At 52.3% G+C, this 20,214-nt stretch overlaps 1 protein-coding gene across 1 annotated transcript; it reads left to right on the plus strand.

Annotated features, from left to right (window-relative positions):
- Nucleotides 1-2,737: 2,737 nt before the first annotated feature.
- Nucleotides 2,738-20,199, plus strand: Ern2 (endoplasmic reticulum to nucleus signaling 2). The gene is made up of 22 exons (XM_047532945.1): nucleotides 2,738-2,833; nucleotides 4,775-4,880; nucleotides 5,246-5,279; nucleotides 5,497-5,569; nucleotides 6,612-6,684; nucleotides 6,809-6,916; nucleotides 7,229-7,330; nucleotides 8,141-8,405; nucleotides 10,108-10,186; nucleotides 10,276-10,423; nucleotides 10,541-10,662; nucleotides 11,379-11,534; nucleotides 11,746-11,908; nucleotides 16,637-16,721; nucleotides 16,907-17,096; nucleotides 17,168-17,267; nucleotides 17,351-17,550; nucleotides 18,723-18,870; nucleotides 18,954-19,081; nucleotides 19,567-19,690; nucleotides 19,774-19,841; nucleotides 19,924-20,199. The coding sequence occupies exons 1-22, from the start codon at nucleotides 2,738-2,740 to the stop codon at nucleotides 20,197-20,199; spliced, it is 2,844 nt and encodes a 947-aa protein (XP_047388901.1).
- Nucleotides 20,200-20,214: the final 15 nt, after the last annotated feature.

Genomic DNA, 20,214 nt, shown 5'->3' on the forward strand with positions numbered 1-20,214 from the left:
CCTCTGGCTTTTCCCAGCCTTTCTCGGGGGTGGGCTTACATTCCACAGAGTTCCAGGAAACCGCGGGGCTCAGAGTCCTTGGTAACCCCTGAGATGTTGATAGTCTTCCTGGGCCTGGGGTCCTGTTTCTTGTCCTCATAGAATCTGCTACACTGGCCCTCTTTCCCTCCTAAACACTCTCTCTCTCTCTCTCTCTCTCTCTCTCTCTCTCTCTCTCTCTCTCTCTCAAGCTTTTCCTCCATCTATCTATCTGCTTCTATTTCTGTCTTGCTCGATTTTATGTTGCTATAGCAGAATATCACAGGCTGGGTACATTATGAACAATAGAAGTTTATTTGGCTCGTAGTTCTGGAGGCCAGGAAGCCCAAGAGTTTAGTGCCCACATCTGGCAAGGACCTTCTTGCTGTGTCACCCTGTGGCAGGAGGCATCACATGACAAGAGAGAGGGAGCACACCAACTCAGGTCTCTTCCTCATTTTATAAGGCCACTAATCCCACCGTGACCTTGTCTAATCCCAGTGACCTCCAAATGCCCCATGTCCAAATCCCATCAGCGTATGGATTTGGAGATCAAGTTTCTAACACGTGAACTCTGGGATCCCCTCCCGCTTCAAGCCACTCTGACACACTCAGCCACAGGGACACGTTCACCCACCTCTGGATCACATCAGACAGAGGGAGCCTCCCAGCCACCCACTCTCTGCCCAGACTTCTCCGGAGCGTTGCTACTTTGCCAGGCTCTGCCCGGGAAGCAAGGCACAGGCATCTCCTGCCCTGAATTCACAAGCCAGCCTGGGCCGAAGCTGCAGGTATGTCCCAGAGACCTGAAGCATTCTGCTCCTTGTTCTTCCGTCTCCTCCTCTTCCCCAGGTCCAGGCGATCTTCTCCAGTCTCATGACCTCGTCTTCTGAATCTAGATTCATACTGAGTTTTTGGTAACTCAAAAGTTGAAGGAAACTTCATTTTCTCTCTCTGCCTTCTCATCTTTTCCCAAAGGCATTAAATTCAGAGCAGCCTCACTTGAATGGGAAAAAGTCCAGAGGAAAAAGGCAACTCTAGAGGGGAGAACGTGTTCAACATAGGCTCTCGCCAGACACGTGGGAAAGGGGAAAACCACAGGCGCTCTGCTTCCGGGAAAGGGAACCAGGAGTGGGTTTGGTTTCCTTATTAATATTTTCCTAATTTTACAAAGTTTCTGGAATATGTATAATTTTAATCGTCACACACACACAGTGTGTTCCACTTCACTTGTAGTGTGTATGAGGCAGATTTGCTGCATGAGAAATGACCGTGGACCCACACGATGTGCCTTCCAGAACAACGTACAGTATAGAAAACATAAAGCGTGAAGAGGAGTTCATTCACACTTCAGTAGCCTGACTTAGTTTCTAAACTGGCAAGAAATCACTTTGGTTCAGAAGTTAGGACGGCTTCGAAGATGTGGGAGTATAGGAACAGATCGGCATGGGGACGCCAATAAGAACACCAAAGTCTTCGTGACGTATGTTATTTATTTTGCTTTTTCTATCTAATATTTACCTGTGTTCATATGTATGGGGTACAGTGTGATCTTCCCAAGCATGGGTATGATGTGAACCGATCAAACCAAAAGAATTAGCATTTCCAGCTCCTGATCATTTCTTTATGGTTTTCCTTTGAGCCACTGTCTTCTAGGTCCTCGCAAAATCTGTCATGGTGAGCTCTAGTCACCCTACTCGGCTTTTAGGGCTTAGATGTCATGTGTGAGTCGATGCAAGAAAGTTTAGTGAGGTTTTAGAAGTGAGGTGATTGGGTTTTGAGAGTCTTAACCTCATGAGTGCATTAACCCCCTGCTGGAGATGAACGGGGTGGTAACTGTAGGCAGGTAAGCTGGTCATGGGTGGTGTGCCTTTGGCATTTATTTTGACCATGGTGAGGACAGAATCATTAATTCTCTCTCTTTCTGTCTCTCTCTGTATCTCTCTTTGTATCTCTCTGTCTCTGTGTGTGTCTCTCTCCCCCTCCTGGGGCCATGTCCTGAGTCCTTTTCCTCCACCACACCTTCCACCTCCCCTAGGGCCCAGAGCAACAGAGTCTGTGGACTGAGGCCCCTGAAACCAGCAGCCCCCAAATAAACTTTTCTTCCTGGAATTGTTCTCCTCAGACTTTTCCTCACAGCAGCAAAAGTGCTGCACCTGTGCACGGTCCCATGATACGGGTGTTTCTAAACAAGGTCTCCCTGTCTTGAGGTACTTGAGGTTTCCATGGTTACACTGGAGGGAAGCGTGTCTTCAATTAGGTCTGGAAAAGCAGAGCCTGAGACAGGGATTCCGGGTCAAAATAAATGGTCAAAATAAATGCCAAAGGCACACCACCCATGACCAGCTTACCTGCCTACAGTTACCACCCCGTTCATCTCCAGCAGGGGGTTAATGCACTCATGAGGTTAAGACTCTCAAAACCCAAGGGAGGGGAGCAGGAGGAAAGGCTCTGGGCTGAGGACCTCTGGGGCACAAATCGCACCAGGGTACCCCGTGTCCCTCGGTCCTGGGTGTCGGTCCTGGGTGGGGTCCAGGGCTGCCCCAGTCAGCGACCGCAGTTCCAGAGTGTGATGGGAAGGGCGGCGGGGTTGTGCCCCAGCCTCTGCGTCTCCGCAGTCCCAGCCCAGGGCGGAGTCTCCTCCCGGTAGGGCGGGAACCCTACGGTCCCCTGGAGGCCCCGAGGGACCTGGCCAAGTGTGCGGCTGCCCTTGGGCACTATGGGGACCGTGGCCCCGGGGTCCGGGTCGCCGCTGTGGCCCGGGCTTGGGTTCCTGCTCCAGCTCGCGGCGCTGCTTGGGACGCTCGGGCCACAGGTGAGAGCCGGGCGAGGAGGCAGAGCCTGCGACGTCGGGTCTGCGGGGAGCAGGGGGCTGGGGCGCGCTGGCCAGCGAGCGAGGGGCAGCGCGGCAACCGGGCTCCTTCCCCTCCTCTCCTGGGCCTCCTGTGGTCCCGGGCGAGCTCGGGGAAGTGCCACTTGCCTCCCCAGCTGGAGCGATGTGCCAGCGTGGAAGCGACAGCGGGACGCGGTGCCCGCCTCTTCTGCAGCCCGGCGGGCAGGGAGCAGGTCCACCTGGAGAAGGGGACCAAGGACAGTCTGGCAGTAAAACCAGAGCCCTTTAAACTCCTAGCGCTCCTGGCCTCCTTTAAAGCTAAGATCCATTCAAGGATCTTCTGCTGATAAACGGGCCTATGCACCCCGTTTTTCAATGCCAGGTGCTTGGGAAAGCACCGCCCCCCTCCTTCTCCATGACTGGATCCCAGGTTCAGAACCGCGGAGAAAAGTGAGCTCAAGGTGTCGGATCCGCTCTAGCGCAGCCAGGAGCAGTGAGTCCAATCTGGGGGAAACGCAGGCAGGGGACAGAAGTTGTCCAACCTAGACCCCGATTTGCCTGGAGCCCCCACAGAACTCAAGGAACCCCGGTGGCATGAGCAGCCCCCAGGCCTCCCCTGCAGCTCTGGATCGTCCATGGTTGTCAAGTAATATTGAGAGCCCTGTGTAGCCAGGTCCGATGTTCCCAGAAAAATGAGAAATGAGAACAATTAGAAAATCTGATTTTTTAAAAATCTTCCAAATGTTAAAAAAAAAAAAAATTGGCAGTCAATTTAAACCAAAATTTTGAACCCTGACGGTCAAACAAAATTCAGTGGGGACAGTCAGCGTGTGGCATCTTCTCTAGAGCATCCTCCCTCCGTGTTGCAGATGGCAAAACTGAGGCCCAGAAAAGAGGGCTTGAACTGGACGCGGTGGCACAGCCTGTGACCCCAGCAGCAGCTCCTGAGGCTGAGGCAGAAGGATCACGAGTTCAAAGCCAGCCTCAGCAATTTAGTGAAGCCCTAAGCAACTCAGTGAGACCCTGTCTCTAAATAAAATACAAAAAAAAAAAAAAAAAGGACTGGGGATGTGGCTCCGTGGTTAAGCGCCTCTGGGTTCAATCCCTGGTACTAAAAGGGTTGGGGGGCAGTTGAAGGAAGTTGCCCAGCTCTGCACCAGACATTAATGGCTTGCACCCCAACCTGAGGGTCCTGAAGCAGGATGTGGCCTTTGCAGGGGTGTGGCTGGGCTACCCGGATGTTAGGGTTCCTGCTGTGAGCCAGCCTCACCCTATTTGCTCAAGGAGGGACTAAAGCAGGTGAGTTAGCCCAGCAGGGGCCAGATGTAAGCGCAGTTCCAGGCCTTCCTCCCCCAGCCACCCCCGCTGTGGCTCAGGGGCTTGCTGGAGTCTGGCACCCAAAGCAGCTAGGCCAGTTGGGGGAGGTGGGATGGGTAGGGCAGAAAGGGTCATCCTAAAAGAGGCAGACAAAGGAGAAAGAGACCAGGCTTTAGAGTCAGAGAGTTGGTAGTTCAAGACCGGGTTGTACCTTTTGTTATCTGTGTGGCTTTAGGGCAGTAACCTAACTTTCCTGAGCTTCCTTCTCCCCCACCTGTGCAATGGGGAGACTCCCTGTGAGATTGTGTCATAGGCTGGAAGGGTAGTGAAGCCCTTTCATTAAAACTTACAGTGTTTTTTTTTTTTTTTTTGGAAACCCAGAAAAAAATTGAAGAGGGAAGGCAGTGGGAATTTAAAAACAGTGGGAGCCAATTCCCATGGAGCCCCAGCTCCACAGGGTCAAGGAAATGATGAGTGGAGACGGAAGCTTCCCCCATCATCCTTCCTCCCTTCTCCGTCCCCCTCTGGGAGAAGAGGAGTCACCCGGGGCAGGAGCAAGGGTGGTCCCAGGTCCTTCAAAGACGCTGACGCTATTCCCCACCACAGGTCCAGACCCTCAAGCCAGAGAGCCTCCTGCTGGTGTCCACCTTGGATGGAAGCCTCCACGCCCTGAGCAAACAGACAGGGGACTTGAAGTGGACCCTGAAGAACGGTGAAAGGGGCTGCCATTTCTCTCTCCTTGGGCCCCCTAATTGGATGGTGGTCATGGGAGGGAGTCACTGGGCATAGAGGGTAAGCACATGGGCACGGAGTTCCAATGTGCCAGCGTCTTAGGCAGCTTCACCACTTCCCAGTGGGGTAGCCTTGGGAAATTCGGTTGGCCTCTTGGAGCCTCAACGTCCTCACCTGTAAAATGGGGCAAAGGGTAATGAGCCCACCTCACAGAGTTCCTAGGAGGAGGCATGGCATGCCTGTCAAATGCTGGGCCACGTGTCTGCATGCAGTGCTCAGTAAATAGGAGCCATACTTTTCAACTGAAGTCTAGGGGGGCTCATGCTGCATGTCCTGTCCCTGCAGATCCCATCATCCAAGGACCAATGTGTGTCACAGAGTAAGTGAACACAAAGCCTTTTACCATAAGGAGGGGGTGGCTGGGAGATGGAGATTGGAAGATTTGGGGGGGTGTTAGAAGGGAGGGAGGAGAATTGGGTCTGGATACGATATAGGGGAAGTTCATGGGGCTCCTGCTGAGCGTTGGAGGGAATGGAGGCCTTCATGAAACCAGGACCTTGCACTCAACCTTCTCCACATTCCTCTTTGCTCCACAGAACAGCCTTTCTCTCAGACCCAGCTGATGGCAGCCTCTACATCCTGGGGACCCAGAAACAACAGGGATTAATGGTGTGCTTCTACTCTGCTCTGGGATGGGTGAGGGCCCTATTGCCCTCAGCTGGTGCACTGAAGGGTAGTGGGGTAGCATGGTCAGAATCTGGGTGTCTGACCAGGAATTTAAGTCAGGCTCTGAGCATCATGGGAAGGCTGTCTGCTGAAGGGAGAGCGGCTCTTGCTGTGTCAGCAGAGCAAGTTGAGGGCATTGAGGGGGCTTCTCAGGACTCTGGTGGTTTTAAGGAGAAACTTATGTATCAGTTAGCTTTTGCTAATAACCATTTTCCTCAAAATCCAAAGACCAAAAACCCAAACAACTCAAAAGCTGGTGGGATGATGCTTAGACAGGGCTCGGTTGGATGGTTCTTCTGCTGATCTAGATCAAACTTGCTCCTGCAACTGTGGTCAGCTGTTGGTCTGCTGGACGTCTCTGTTCCTGAAAGCTGATGGGGGTTTGGCTGGCAATAGTGTGTCCATGCCCTGATCTTACCCTGTCCCCATTATCCAAACCTAACAAGGATCAAGAGCACATGGAGTCCACTCACATAATCCAGACAAGTTCAACTCCAGGGAGAGAACAGGGCAGAGAAGGTTGGAGGGTGGATCTCCATGCATAGCCACATTGGGCAGGGTTCCCTTTATTCTGGGACAGCTCCTCAACCTCTCTGAGCTGTTGACAGTGTTGAAGTCTCCATGTATGTTTTTAAGGAGGGCATCAGGCAGGGATCAGGTGGAAACTGGGGCATCTTGACACTGGGTGTGGGATTATCTGCAGGTCCTCGAGAAGCTGTGTAGCAAAGTGGTCAAGTGTGCTGGGTATAAAATCTGGCTCTGCTACTCTAAGGCAGTGGGACATTAGTCAAATTATTTAGTCTCTCTAAGCTCCAGTTTCCTGGGAAGTATAAACAATAATAATGATGATGCCTCATGCAAATGTGGCTATGGTGTCAACCTTGGAAGTGCCCAGCACAGTTGAGTGCTGTGTGTGTGTGTGTGTGTGTGTGTGTGTGTGTGTGTTTCTGCCCTTAATTCTTACTGGACCCTTTCCCTCTCCTAGAAACTGCCATTCACCATCCCAGAGCTGGTCCATGCCTCTCCCTGCCGCAGTTCCGATGGGGTCTTCTACACAGGTGAGCATCTCTCCAGCCCAGAATGGGAACCTGGGTTATGATGGGCCATCTTGATTCAGAAGCAACAGGATACACCCTCTTTCCCACACCATCTTGAAAGCTGGCAGACTTTCCACTTCTGCAGGATGGAAGCAGGATGCCTGGTTTGTGGTGAATCCTGAGTCAGGGGAGACTCAGATGACACTGACCACAGATAGTCTGTCTACCCCCCACCTCTACATCGGACGGACACGTGAGTTAGGCCCCCGGCTGCTCCCCAAGCTTGGGGCAGCACCTCTTGTTCTCTGTCCAGGCCTGTAAATTGCTATCCACATTGAAGCCAGGTGGCTCAGTTAGTCATCAGTGAACATTTTACTCAATGATCAAGGAGCTGGTGGGTAGAGAAATAAACAGACAGCCCTGTTCTCTATTATTGTGATATTCACCAGGCCTCCAGGAGGGTGCCCAGGAAGTCCCTACTCCACAAGATGAACAGCCCTGGGGATGGGGGTGAGGAAAGTATCACATGGACGTTCCTGGTAATCATGCTTCTGGGGATCCCTAGAGTACACGGTCACCATACATGACCCAAGGGCCCCGGCCCTACGCTGGAACACCACTTACCGCCGCTACTCAGCATCCCCCATGGATGGATCACCTGGGAAATGTGAGTGCCCCCTTTCTCCAGTCCCATCTTGGAGTAAGGTCCCCAACCCAGGGAACCTTGAATGGCATCCATGACCAAGTCCCACCCATATTCTGACCCACAGACCCCCTCACATACTGAGTGACATACCCCTGGCAGATGACCCCAAGTGACCCCTTCAATGTCCAGACTGACCCTCATATTTCTGAGCAAGGTCTTACTACCCCAACTCTTCTGTAACCCAAATGACCTCAACCAGGTAGCTTTAGGTGACTCCAGCATACTAAGTGTAAACAACACCCTGGGCACTCCCCACTTGTCCTAGCTGAACCTACATGATGAGTGACACTTGCAGATGACCCTAAGTGAAATTTTCCCGGACTGAGCCCCCAAAGAAACCCAACCACCCACTGGTTAGTATGCAAGTCCTACCCAGCTGCCCAAGGGACCCCTCAAACCTTGAACGTATCCTTCTGCATGAGACTCCTGACACATCACAAGTGACACCCCCAGAGCCCCTAACTGACTTGTTTATACTCCAAATAACTCTCAGGTGACCCACACATCTGGGCCACACCAATGACTCATCCTAAGCGAGCATCAGTCTATGACTGAGTACCCCATATCCTAAGGCTCCTCTCAGATGACCCAGTCTGACCCACGCACATCTGAGTCTTTCGGATGACCCCATGAACTCTGACCTTCCTGTGCCCTGGCAACCGTCCAGTTGACCTCACCTGACCTCCACACACCTGAACAAACCTCCACCTCGGATGCTCTCAGATGCATCCCAGGAGGGCTCTGACCTCTCCCAACCATCTTTCGTGGCAGACATGAGCTACCTGGCATCCTGTGGGATGGGCCTGCTGCTAACTGTGGACCCGGGAAGTGGGGCGGTGCTATGGACACAGGATTTGGGTGTGCCTGTGACGGGCATCTACACCTGGCATCAGGATGGCCTGCGTCAGCTACCCCACCTCACACTGGCTCGGGACACCCTGCATTTCCTCGCCATCCACTGGGGCCACATCCGGCTGCCTGCTTCAGGCCCCCAAGATGCAGCCACACACTTCTCTGTCTTGGACACCCAGCTTCTGTAGGTATTCACAGCTGGGGTCCAGAAAGCAAGCTTCTGGAGTTACTGCAGTCCAGGTCCAATGACCAGGCATGATGTTCAACCGTGACCACCAATAGCACCAAAAAAGGTGTCAAAATATTGTGCCCCCCAAGTACCTCCAGGCCCTCTGGATAGTCCCAACCTGCAGCAAATGATAGGTTAAAATCTGACTGAGGAGGGAACCTATAGGCCTCAACCTGTCTGATTGCTAGGTGCTGTGCCTTAAATGATTATTAAATACTTCAAATCTCACCTTCCCTTATAGCACCTAATACTTTAGTGTCTTCATCCTGCAGTCTCAGGAGACAGACTGGGAAAGTTGGGGATTGTCCATTCAATTATTTTTTTCCACGAAGATTAACTAAGCATTTACTATGTGCCAGTCACTTGCTAGGCTCTGGGAGTTCAACAGTAACAGCCATCGTTCCTGCCTACAGGAATCTGAGTCCTAGCGCGGTGTGATAAAGGATGAGATAAGAAAAGTATAGGATATGTGGGAATGTATAAGAAAGATACCCAAATCCAGACTGGGGACAAGGGCAGTCATGGAAAGCTTCTTGAAGAAGGGACATCTAAGTTGAAAACTAAGGGATAAATAGGAAATGGGTGATAGAAAGCACATCATCCAGGGAACACAAAAAATTAAATAAGATTGAAGCATATATCCAAGCAGGGAGTGAAGTCTAAAGTTCTAAGTTCAGTGGGACCTTGTAGGATCTTTCAAAGAATTTGAACACTTATTTTCCCCTAAGGCTAAGGAGAAGTCAGTGGAGGATCCATAAAACCACCATGTCAGGAAGGGATTTGATCATATTTTCATTTCAGAAAAGCCATTCTGGTTGCAATATGAAGAGTGATACAGGGGGAGAAATGGACACGTGTAGGCTTAACATTAGTTCAGGCAAAAGATGAGTGGAGAAACTAGAGATGGAAATAAGTAAAGGACATAAGACCTCAAGAGGAGAAGTTAGTAAGGATGGTTAGGAAGCTGGGCAGTTGTGAACAAGGAGGGGTCAAGGGTCATATGTAGGTTTCTAGAAGCCCATGGGTGCCATCATTTTCAGGGGTAGGGAGCACCAGTGGAGGAAGCAGGGAAAGAAACTGAGGGTGAAGTGTGAGGTGATGTGTTCAGATTTAGGACACTGAGCTTTTAAAAAGGGGTCTGGGATAGACATACATTAAGAAATCGCGACTCTAAAGTTTGCATCTGTTTTGCTGCATAACTATTCAAAACAGCTTCAAAAACCACATTTGTTAGTTTTCAAGATTTCAAAACATTGACTAGTTTTCAAGATTCTGTAGGTTATCTGGGTGGTTCTTCTGGTCTGTGGTCAGCTGGTGACTTGATACAGCCAACAATCAAGGATGTCCTCACTCACCCCTCTCAACGTGGCCTGGGAGGTACCAAGCAGAAGGGTTCATTTCTACTCCACAAGGCCTTCCACGCTTCACAAGAGATGGGGCTTCCTCACACGGTCATTCGTCTCAGGGTCCACAGAACACCACCAGAGAGGAAGCCCCAGGACACAGGCACTTCTCAAGTCCCTGCTCCTGTCATATATGCTAGGGTCTCATTGACTAAAGCAAGTCCTAGTGCAGAGCCAATATGGAATACCATGCAGCGTATCTGAAGCTCCTCATCTCCATCACCCATCTCTCTCTCTTTTCTCTCTCCCATTAGCATGACACTGTATGTAGGAAAAGAAGAAGCTGGCTTCTATGTCTCCAGAGCCCTGGTCCACACAGGGGTGGCCCTAGTGGTGAGAGGGGTCTCCAGTGGGCTGGAAAGAGGGGTGGATGGAGCAGGAGAGGGGCTCCTTCACTCATGGCTCTCCATCTTCTTCCTTAGCCTCGTGGACTGACCCTGGCCCCCGTGGATGGCCCCACCACAGATGAGGTGACACTCCAAGTCTCGGGGGAACGGGAGGGCTCACCCAGCACTGCTGTGAGATACCCCTCAGGCAGCGTGGCCCTCCCTAGCCAATGGCTGCTCATCGGTAAGATCCCCTGGCTCAAATTTGGAATAGATAAAGAAAAAGGATCTTGGAGCCCAATTTCTGAGTTGGAAGGCTGAGATCACATTCAGTCTTCTGACTTGTGTCCCTGACCCTTAGGACACCATGAGCCACCCCCAGTCCTGCACACCACTATGCTGAGGGTCCATCCCAACTCAGGGAGTGGGACTGCTGCGACGAGACCCCAGGAGAGTGTCCATGCTTCAACTCTCTTCTCAGAGGTTAGTGCTGGAAGGGTAGAGGACATGGGGATGGGACACAGCAGATGCATGGACAGCCCTTGGACCTTTTCCTTAGACTTCTAGGAGTAACACTTGATGAAGGGCCAGTGGACCTCACAGAATTTCTGAGAAGACAAACATTTTGTTGTTCTCACTGCCAGAAGTGATGGAAGTATCAAAAAGATATCGGGTACCTAAATAGTGAAACATGGTGTGCTGTCTTTTATTGTTCTTCAGTGTAAATATTGTAAAATATTCATCAAGTGAGAATTTAGAAACATAAAAACTATAAAAAGCTTGCTTTCCTGGGAGCAGGTTAGATAAGAAGCACCAGAAAGTAGTTCAAGGTCAGAAGGAAGAGCTGTAACTTGGAGTAATAATTCTCAAATCTGGTGGCTCATCAGAATCACCTGGGAATCCATTCCAGACACACCAAATTCAGAATCCCTGGAGGAGGGGATCTTTATTTTTAATGACACCCCATGAGTACCTGTATTTTTAATAACATCCAAGGAGATGCTGGTCATCTGCTAGGTTTGGCAGACCATGTTCCTGGGCACCATGATGTTTCAGCACCACGGAGAGTTCCATGGCTCCCACCATACATAGACCACTTGCTGCCCCTTCCACTGAGCCCAGCCCTGGACAGGGTGATGAAGGGTTGGAGGTTCCACTGTGAGAGCGAGTACCAAGAATGAAAACTGCTTTGTTCCCAGCTCCTGAGCCTGAGTCGAGAGCAACCTTGGGACCCAGAGCTACAACCTGAAGAGACAACTCCAGGCTCTACTCCAGGGCTGGGAACCCAAGACCTGCTGGCAGCTAGTCTCACAGCTGTCCTCCTGGGAGGCTGGATTCTTTTCCTGATGAGGCGGGTAAGCCCATCCCTCTGACCCCGGGGCCATCGTAGTGTCTCTCCAGAGAGCACTTTACTCCTCACACCACTCAGCAACCCTCTCCCTCACCCCATTCCAACCTGGCACCATGTAAGTTCATGCTCCAGGTGGAGGCCATGCCAGGCACAGGTGTGGGCCCCTCACAGGGCAGGCTGGCCAGGGCCAAGCTCTCTTAGCCCTCATGTGTTAGCAGCAGCAGCTGGCAGAGAAGCAGCAGCAGATTCCCCCAGCACCTGCGGGCCCTCCTGCCATCTCCCGGGATGCTCAGGCCCAGCCCCCAGGGGCCACCCTGCGATACCAGAAGAGTCCTCCAAGTCCCTCAGAGCAAGCCCATGCAGCCTGCGATCCTGAAGGTGAGCTTGAGGGAACAAGATGGGCCAGAGTCAGGGACAGAAAAGGGAGGGGCTGATTTAATTTAATTTCAAAGCGAATTTACTAAAAGTCATAATAGTGGGATGGTTACACCTAAATAAGATAATAAGAGGGTGTTTTGAGGGCATTGTGTGGTTGAGCACCCAAGAAGTGTCTTCTCTATCCTTATTATTGTTATTAATTTTAAGAACTCTGAATGTAGACAGAACTGAGTGTAGATCAGACTCTATTATCTGTTAACATCGAGCAGTTGTTTGGCCTCTGTGAGCTTCGGTTTTCTCATTTGTTAAGTGGGAGTAAATAACACTTGTCTCATTTCATCACCTCATTGGGAAAGGTTATTATCATTGTTATTATTAAATCAGGCCTAGGTGATGTTATTAAGATAAAATAATATCACATTTTGTAATGCTACTTTGGTACAATTTTATTTTATTTTATTTTTTTATTTTTTGATACTGGGGACTGAACCTCAGGGTGCTTAACCACTGAGCCACATACCCAGTCATTTTTCATATTTTATTTAGAGACAGGGTCTCACTGAGTTGCTTTGGGCCTCACTAAGATGCGGAGGCTGGTTTTGAACTCACGATCCTCCTGCCTCAGCCTCCCTAGCTGCTGGGATGACAGGCATGCACCACCGCACCCAGCAGAGTTTTATTTTTTAAACATTCCTCTCATCTTTTCTCAATTTAATCCTGTCAACGATCCCTTTCAAAGGTTCTGTGGTATCTGGGGATGTTTCTGGGGGCTCTGCGCGTGTGTTTATCACCCAGTCTGAGCCTCTTCTCCTGCTTCTTTGGCTCTGGGCTGGGCTGGGGCTTTTGGTGAGCCAATGCCGGCACCTCCCGTTCCTGCTCCACCCACTTCCCCAGGCTGCAACTCCACCTGCTGCAGCATCAGGTCAGCTTTGGGGTTCCACCATTCCCTGTGTGCTCCTCTTCCTCAGGCCTGTGCTGAGAGGGAAACACTCCCCTTCCTCGGGTCAGAGATTGGGTTAAGGGACAGAACCCAGGGCTTGGCATCTGCAAAGCACCTGCTGTGGGACTGAGCTACACGGCAGCCCAGGGCAGTTCTGTAGTGCCCCACAGCCCAGTATTATTATTCTTGTCATTTCACTGATTCAAAATGGATCCCAGTAATAATCACCCTACTGCACCCCAAAACCCTCTTCTCCCTTTGGAGATGACTTTAGGGTGCAGTCCAGACAACCCAGACTCCATCTTTCCCAGGGTGGTTTTTGTCAAAAGGCTCTACAGAGCCTCCTTGCCATTTTCCTTCAGTTACTTCTCACTACTCAGCTCAGCAGACCCCAGTCACTGAGGTGGCGAGATCCTTTCCCCAGAAGTCTCCCGGGTTTCCATCTGAGTCACTGGACTGCAGTAATCCCCTGAGGAGTAACAAGGAGGCACAAAAGAATCTCAGGCCTTGAATCTCAGATCTGGCTCAGCCAAGACAGCCTTGTGATGTAAAATGCCAAAAATTATTTATGCACTCTGGGTAAAGAGTCAAAGTGATAGCAACGTTTTGGGATGAGAGCCCAAGAAAATAAAACAGATTAGCCCAGAGAGAGCCTGGTAATTTGTTATTAAACTCAGTAGAAAAAAAAATCTCTATATAATATTAGATTTCCTCTGTCATTTAAAGAAAGTCTTTATATTTCTTTCACTTCTTTGTTTAAAATGTGAATAAGCTCATTACTTTGGCATTTTCATGCACTCCAGGCAAAACCCAGAAAGAACAGACAATTATTAGGTACTGTGGAAAGCACTGCTGGTGGGATCAGAGAAGGAGTTTTGGGAATTCAGAGAAGGAGCACAAAACCCAGGCTTGAGAAACAGGAAGTAACCTAGACACCATGCCTAAGTTGAGAGCCCAAGAAGGTACACCAACTTAGGTTACTGCCTAAGTGAGTCCGAAGGAGTGGGACACAAACTAAAATTCATAGGTTAAAGAAAGCAGAGTATACATCCTGCAAGTGAAAGGTTGCAGATTCGTGCTCATGGGCAGACCAAGTGGATCGAGTAAAGGAGTGAAGCAGTCATGTAGGAGACAATAGGGAGTGGTAGGGACTGTGGCAGTCTGGGAACAACTGCCCTGCTACTTTACTGCAGGGACTAAGCTGGTCTTGATTACTCCTGTGTCCCCTTGGCAGAGAGCAGGGCTCACTGAATATCTGTTGAATCAAGACTGACTCTGGGCACTGGAAATTCTAAAACAGCACTTCTCATAAATAGAAATGAAATATGTGTGCTAAGCCACTGTCAGGAAAAAGCAAAGTTACCATTAGTCTGAGATCTGCCCCTCTGCAGTGTAACTATTCCAGAGTCCAGTGTATCAGGATCTCAGCTGAGACCTGGGAGAGTCCAAATCTGGCTGATAGAGAAAAGCCACTCTTTAAACATGGTCTCTACCCCAGCACCCGGGGGGCAGCCTATTTTATTCTTAAGGCACAAATGTCAAGCTCAGGAACTCTGATCTTGGAAATCCCCGTCCTCCTATCTCGGTAGGAGAGAGGGACATTTCTCATGAGTGGCGTCACACCCTAGACTCACTTAACACAAAGTCATTGACACGCGCTTGCTTGGGCATCCTTCAGAACTGCCAACCACGTCATATATCCAAGAGGACATAATCAAACCCGGACCAGAGCAAGCCTTTACATGGCACTTCCTGTGTGCAGGCTCTGCTCTAAACAGTTGGCATACATGAACTCGTATTAACAGCTCTCCCGTGAGGTGGGTACTGTTATGATGCCTCTTTGTGGGAGAAGGCAGAAAGGCTTAATGACACCCATACCCCACCTCCAGGCCCATGTAGCTACTGAGTGGCAGCTCAGGAGGTCAAAGGCAGGTACGCTGTCTCCTGCCCCTGTCTGAACACTGACAAACACCTGTGAAAGAATGTGGCTGTCTCTGAAGGTTGTCAAAGCAGCAGCAGAATATGGTGTGTGCTCAGGACTTCCAAGAGTTAATTCTGACTGTGCTATTTCGCTTGATATGGCAACTTTTGAATATTGGATAACTTAACTCTTGCATGTGTTGCCTCTCCGCTATGATACGGAAGAAGGTTGACAGTTGTCTGAATGTGAGCTCTTTACATTCAAGGTCTTCAAGGCCTTAAGGCTGGACTCTGTCTAGTACTGAGGGTGCAACTGAGCATCAATCCAGCAAGCACTGAGCCAGCATTTATCCCACCCCAAGGGCCTCAAGAATGGGAAAAGCAGGCATGCAAGAGAACGGAAACCTGGAAGTACCAAATGTGTGGTACAAAGAGGGGCTGGTGGGGTGACCAGCACCTGCAGTCGGATGACCAAGCGCTTGTTCAACAGGTTCTCAGGCAATTCTGTCCCTGCTTTCAGAGCTGCCACAAGACAACGTGGGTGATGTGCTTCCTGCAAGGCCCTGAGTGCATGCATTCCTGAGAGTCCAGTGTACCCCAACTTAGGTTACTGCCTACATCTTGCAGAGAGGATGAGAGCGAATGTTTAGCAAGTACTGCTAAAGCATGGCTTGGGGCTTGTTTGAGTCAGCTTCTTCGCTGCTGTGACTAAGAGACCCAAACAGAACAACTACGAGGAGGAAAAGTTTATTTAAGGGCTCACAGTTTCAGAGGTCTCAGTCCATATGGAAGCTGGACATCATAGCAGAGTGTGTGGTGGAGGGAAGCAGCTCACATGATGATCGGGAAACAGAGAGAGAGGCTCCACTTGCCAGATACAAATATATACCCCAAAGCCACACCCCCAGTGCCCCTCTCCTCCAGCCACACACCACCAATCCCATCAGGTGATTAATTCACTGATTGGGTTAAGGCTCTTGTAACCCAATCATTTCTTCTCTGAACCTTCTTGCATTGTCTCACACATGTGCTTTTGGGGGACACCTCACATCCAAACCGTAACAGGGCTTTTCTTACACATTCCTGACACTGATTTTCATTTGCTTTTCCACTTTTTCTAGAGCTGATGGTAGAGACAGAAGCAAGTAGCATGTTTTCAGGGCCCCTGCGCTGTAACAACAGTTAGCTGTGTGGACAGCGCCCCTTACAAACCTACAGACCTTCTTTGTCCATCCCCCAGAGCCAACCCCACCCATCTTAACGGGAAAGCAAGGCCTTCTGGGAGCTCCTTGCCACCTTAGAACTAGCGGGGGCAACAGAGCCTCCCAGTGCCCACTGCTTCTCCCTGTCTGGCCAGTCTTTTCTGTAACTAGGCTCATTCTTGTCATGTTTCCAACTGCCAAAATTCACCTTCCTGTTTGAAACCAGTCCAATCTCAATTAAAGGATTCATTTACAACTGGTGGAGGTGGGGATAATGGCAGAGAAAGTCGGGGAAAGAAACCAGGGCAGAAGTTGCCAAAAAAGAAGAGAGTACAGCAAACATCACCCGCCCCCTCTTCCCACATAGTCATTCGAGCCTCGTCTGAATACGATGTCGGATCGTTGACATTAGGCCTGCTTTACAGAGGAGCAAACCCAGGGCACAGAGGTTAATTAACTTGCTCAAGTACACAGGAAGAGCAGTAGCAGCATCAGGCATTGGGCCTGGTAACTGACACCCGGGTCCTGACTGCTACCCACTGCACCAGGCTGAGCGTGGGAGGGGAGGTCTGGACTGGGCAGAGGTTGGATGGAGAGGTGGGCAGAGGAGAGAGGCTGTGGGTAGCAAGCAGAAGTTCCTTGTGACACTGCCCTCCTGTCCCCTAGCTGAGCAGCTCACTGTGGTGGGAAAGATTTCCTTCAACCCCAAAGATGTGCTGGGACGCGGGGCAGGTGGAACCTTTGTTTTCCGGTAAGTTGCAGGTAGGAGCTGGGTTACAGGCATGCGCCGAAAGCCCTTTGGCCATTACCTCTTGGGGAACCATTCTTCCAGACTCTCCATGGGGGTGGGGGACAGGCTGACCCCTCTGCTCACCAGTACCTACCCCTTCCTTTATCTGCTCTCTCTGAACCCCGGCCCCCTTGCCCACTTCCCAGGGGACAGTTTGAGGGACGGGCAGTGGCTGTCAAACGGCTACTCCGGGAATGCTTCAGTCTGGTTCGGCGGGAGGTCCAGCTGCTGCAGGAGTCGGACAGGCACCCCAATGTGCTCCGTTACTTCTGCACGGAGCGGGGCCCCCAGTTCCACTACATTGCTCTGGAGCTCTGCCAGGCCTCCTTGCAGGAGGTGAGTCGGGGCGCAGGGAGGGCAGGGACCCTGGGCCGGATAGCGACACTTGGCCCTTCCCTGTTGCGCAGTATGTAGAGAACCCTGACCTGGACCGCTGGGGCCTGGAGCCCAGGATGGCGCTGCAGCAGCTGACGTCTGGCCTGGCGCACCTGCACTCCCTACACATAGGTAACCGCTGGCCCTGCCTCCGGTCCCCACGGGCCACCCACTGCTCTCCAGCCATCAGCTCCCTCTCTGCACCACTCCCATAGTGCACCGCGATCTGAAGCCAGGCAACATTCTCCTCGCTGGGCCCGACAGCCAGGGACAAGGCAGGGTGGTCCTTTCCGATTTCGGCCTCTGCAAGAAGTTGCCTGCTGGCCACTGCAGCTTCAGCCTCCGCTCGGGCATCCCTGGCACCGAAGGCTGGATGGCGCCCGAGCTCCTCCAGCTCCTGCCCCCACACAGCCCTGTGAGTCCTCCCGCCCGCCCGGCCCGCAGAGCTCCCTCCATGTCCCAGCTTCCTTCCAGATGAGTCCCCACCCCACTTGCTGTGCGACCCACTCCTCCTGAGCCCCTGCCTCTTCCTGGCACAGAAGGGCTATTCCACCCCTTTTTACCTCGGGCAGTGCTGGTTCTCCAGCGGGGACGGTTTTGCTGCCCAGGGGATCTTGGGCAACATCTGGAGGTATTTTTGGTTGTCTTGACTTGGGAGGGAAGTGCTGCTGGCCTCTGTGGGTGGAGCTCAGGCTGCTGCAATGCACAGAATGCCCCCCCCACACAACTACCTGGCCTTTAAAGTCTGTCGTGCCAAGGCTGAGAAACCCCGAGCTAAAAATCAGTCCTCACTGATTCACAATTACTGGGGAACCGGCAGGGGAAGAAAATGCCCAGATCCCCTACCCAGTGGTTCTGAGCTCATTAGAGCTGGCGTAGGGCCTCCTGGGTGATTTTAGGGTGAAGCTGGATCCAGAATCAGGATCACTGACGTGGAGGCTTCTGGGGAGCATCAATCGAACTGAGCTAATGTAGATGGAGCACAGAACAGCTTCTGACCCCATGCGCACTTGAGTTGGGGACCCCCAGGGTTATAGATTCTGGAGTCACAGTGTGTGGATGGAAGTTGAAGTCATGGGTGTAGATGAGCCACTAGGCCAAGTCACTCCCACTCCTAAAATCACTTGAGCTGGAGACCCAAGGACCCAACACACTGATATTATGAGCCCAGAAAGTTTATTTTTTAAATTAGTGGCCAATATTTGAACATTGGAGAAATCCCACATAAAAATCTGGATTTTGGGATTCTCTTGGGAAAAAAGTCAGCTCTGGCAGAGGCCCCTAGTGGCACCCAGCTGGAGCTAAGGTCAGCTGGCCGTGGTCAGGGCCCGTGCCAGGTCTCCAGCTCACCTTACCTACTGCAGCTTCTTGGCGCACTACCTGGGAGCACCTGCAGGAAGCAGCCGGGAAGCCCAAACCAGAAACTGGGCAGGGTCACAGGCCTCCTCAACAGCGCAGAGGGGATCAGGGCCAAGGGGTGCAGCCCAGGACGCGGGCTCGAGTTCTAGTTGAACCAACCCCTGATCAGCCGGGGGGATTTAGCCCGGGTGCCTTCCTCCTCCTCATGCCCGACTCTCTGGCCCCCAGACCACCGCCGTGGACATCTTCTCTGCAGGCTGCGTGTTCTATTATGTGCTTTCCGGAGGCAGCCACCCCTTCGGAGAGAGTCTTTACCGCCAGGCCAACATCCTCGCAGGAGCTGCCTGCCTGACTCACCTGGAAGAAGAGGCCCACGGTGAGGGAGAGCTGGGCCCAGCAGGGAGGGAGGAGAGGGGCGTGAGGCCTGGCCTCAACCACCCGTCCCCTTCTGCTCTCCAGACAAGGTGGTGGCCCGGGACCTGGTGGAAGCCATGCTGAGTCCTGTGCCGCAGGCCCGTCCTTCTGCCCCCCAGGTGCTGGCCCACCCCCTCTTTTGGAGCAGATCCAAGCAGCTCCAGTTCTTCCAGGTCAGAGGGAAATCCTGGGAATGGCATCCCAAAAGTCCTAAGGTTGGGTCCTGATCAACAGGAAGGGGAAACCAGGGTAACTCTGCCTGTTGCAAGCAGCCTGGTGCTTCTCTAAACCAGGAGTCTAGACCCCTGATCGTCACCATCTTGGCACCCCAGGGCCCCCCCCTCCTGTGGAAACACACCCCACTCCTTTCCACCTGGGTTGTCAACTCAGGCTGTCTGGTGCCCCGGATACTCCATTCCATTGTGTGGCCTTGAGCAAGGGACTCTGCCTGAGCCTGCTTGCTCCTCTGTACAATGGACACAGGGCGCCCGCCTGTCTCCTGGGCGGGTGGTAAATCTCAGGCGTAGCATGGCAAAGCCACGCTCCCCAGGAGGCAAAGGTCCTGATCGTCCTAAACCAAGAGGCTTCCTCTGCTTCACACCCTGGCCTTGGGGCCGCTGCTACTGATCACAAGGCTCAGGAGCACTGTGGGTCCTAGGATGTTAGTGACTGGCTGGAGAAGGAGTCTGAGCAGGGGCCCCTGGTGACGGCGCTGGAGGCAGGCAGCTCCAAGGTGGTCCGGCAAAACTGGCACAAGCACATCTCCATGCCGCTGCAGACGGGTGAAGTGCACCCTTGGGCAGGCCGGGGAGGCCGAGGGCAGCCTGGTGGGGGTGGGTGTCTAGAGCCCATTCTCCGCTCACAGATCTGAGAAGGTTCCGGTCATATAAGGGGACATCAGTGCGAGACCTGCTCAGGGCCATGAGGAACAAGGTATGTTCTGGGCCTGGGTGGGACCTGGATCCCCGGAGGCCGGCCACAGCTGAGCTGGGGTCCGCTGCTCTACCGCCCCCAGAAGCACCACTACAGGGAGCTCCCGGCGGAGGTGCAGCAGGCGCTGGGCCAGGTCCCCGACAGCTTCCTGCAGTACTTCACCCAGCGCTTCCCGCGGCTGCTCCTCCACACCCACCGCGCCATGAGGAGCTGCGCCTCCGAAAGCCTCTTCCTGCCCTACTACCCGCCCGCCTCAGAGGCCAGGGAGCCGGGCCAGGGGCTCCTGGGGGCTGAGCCAGCAGAGGGCCACGGAGACCGCCTCCACCCCAGAGGGCCGAGGAGTTGGGCCTGCGGCTGAGCCTGAACTCAGCCT

This window comes from Sciurus carolinensis, chromosome 18 (genome assembly GCF_902686445.1).
Source record: "Sciurus carolinensis chromosome 18, mSciCar1.2, whole genome shotgun sequence".
NCBI classification, from domain to species: Eukaryota; Metazoa; Chordata; class Mammalia; order Rodentia; family Sciuridae; genus Sciurus; species Sciurus carolinensis.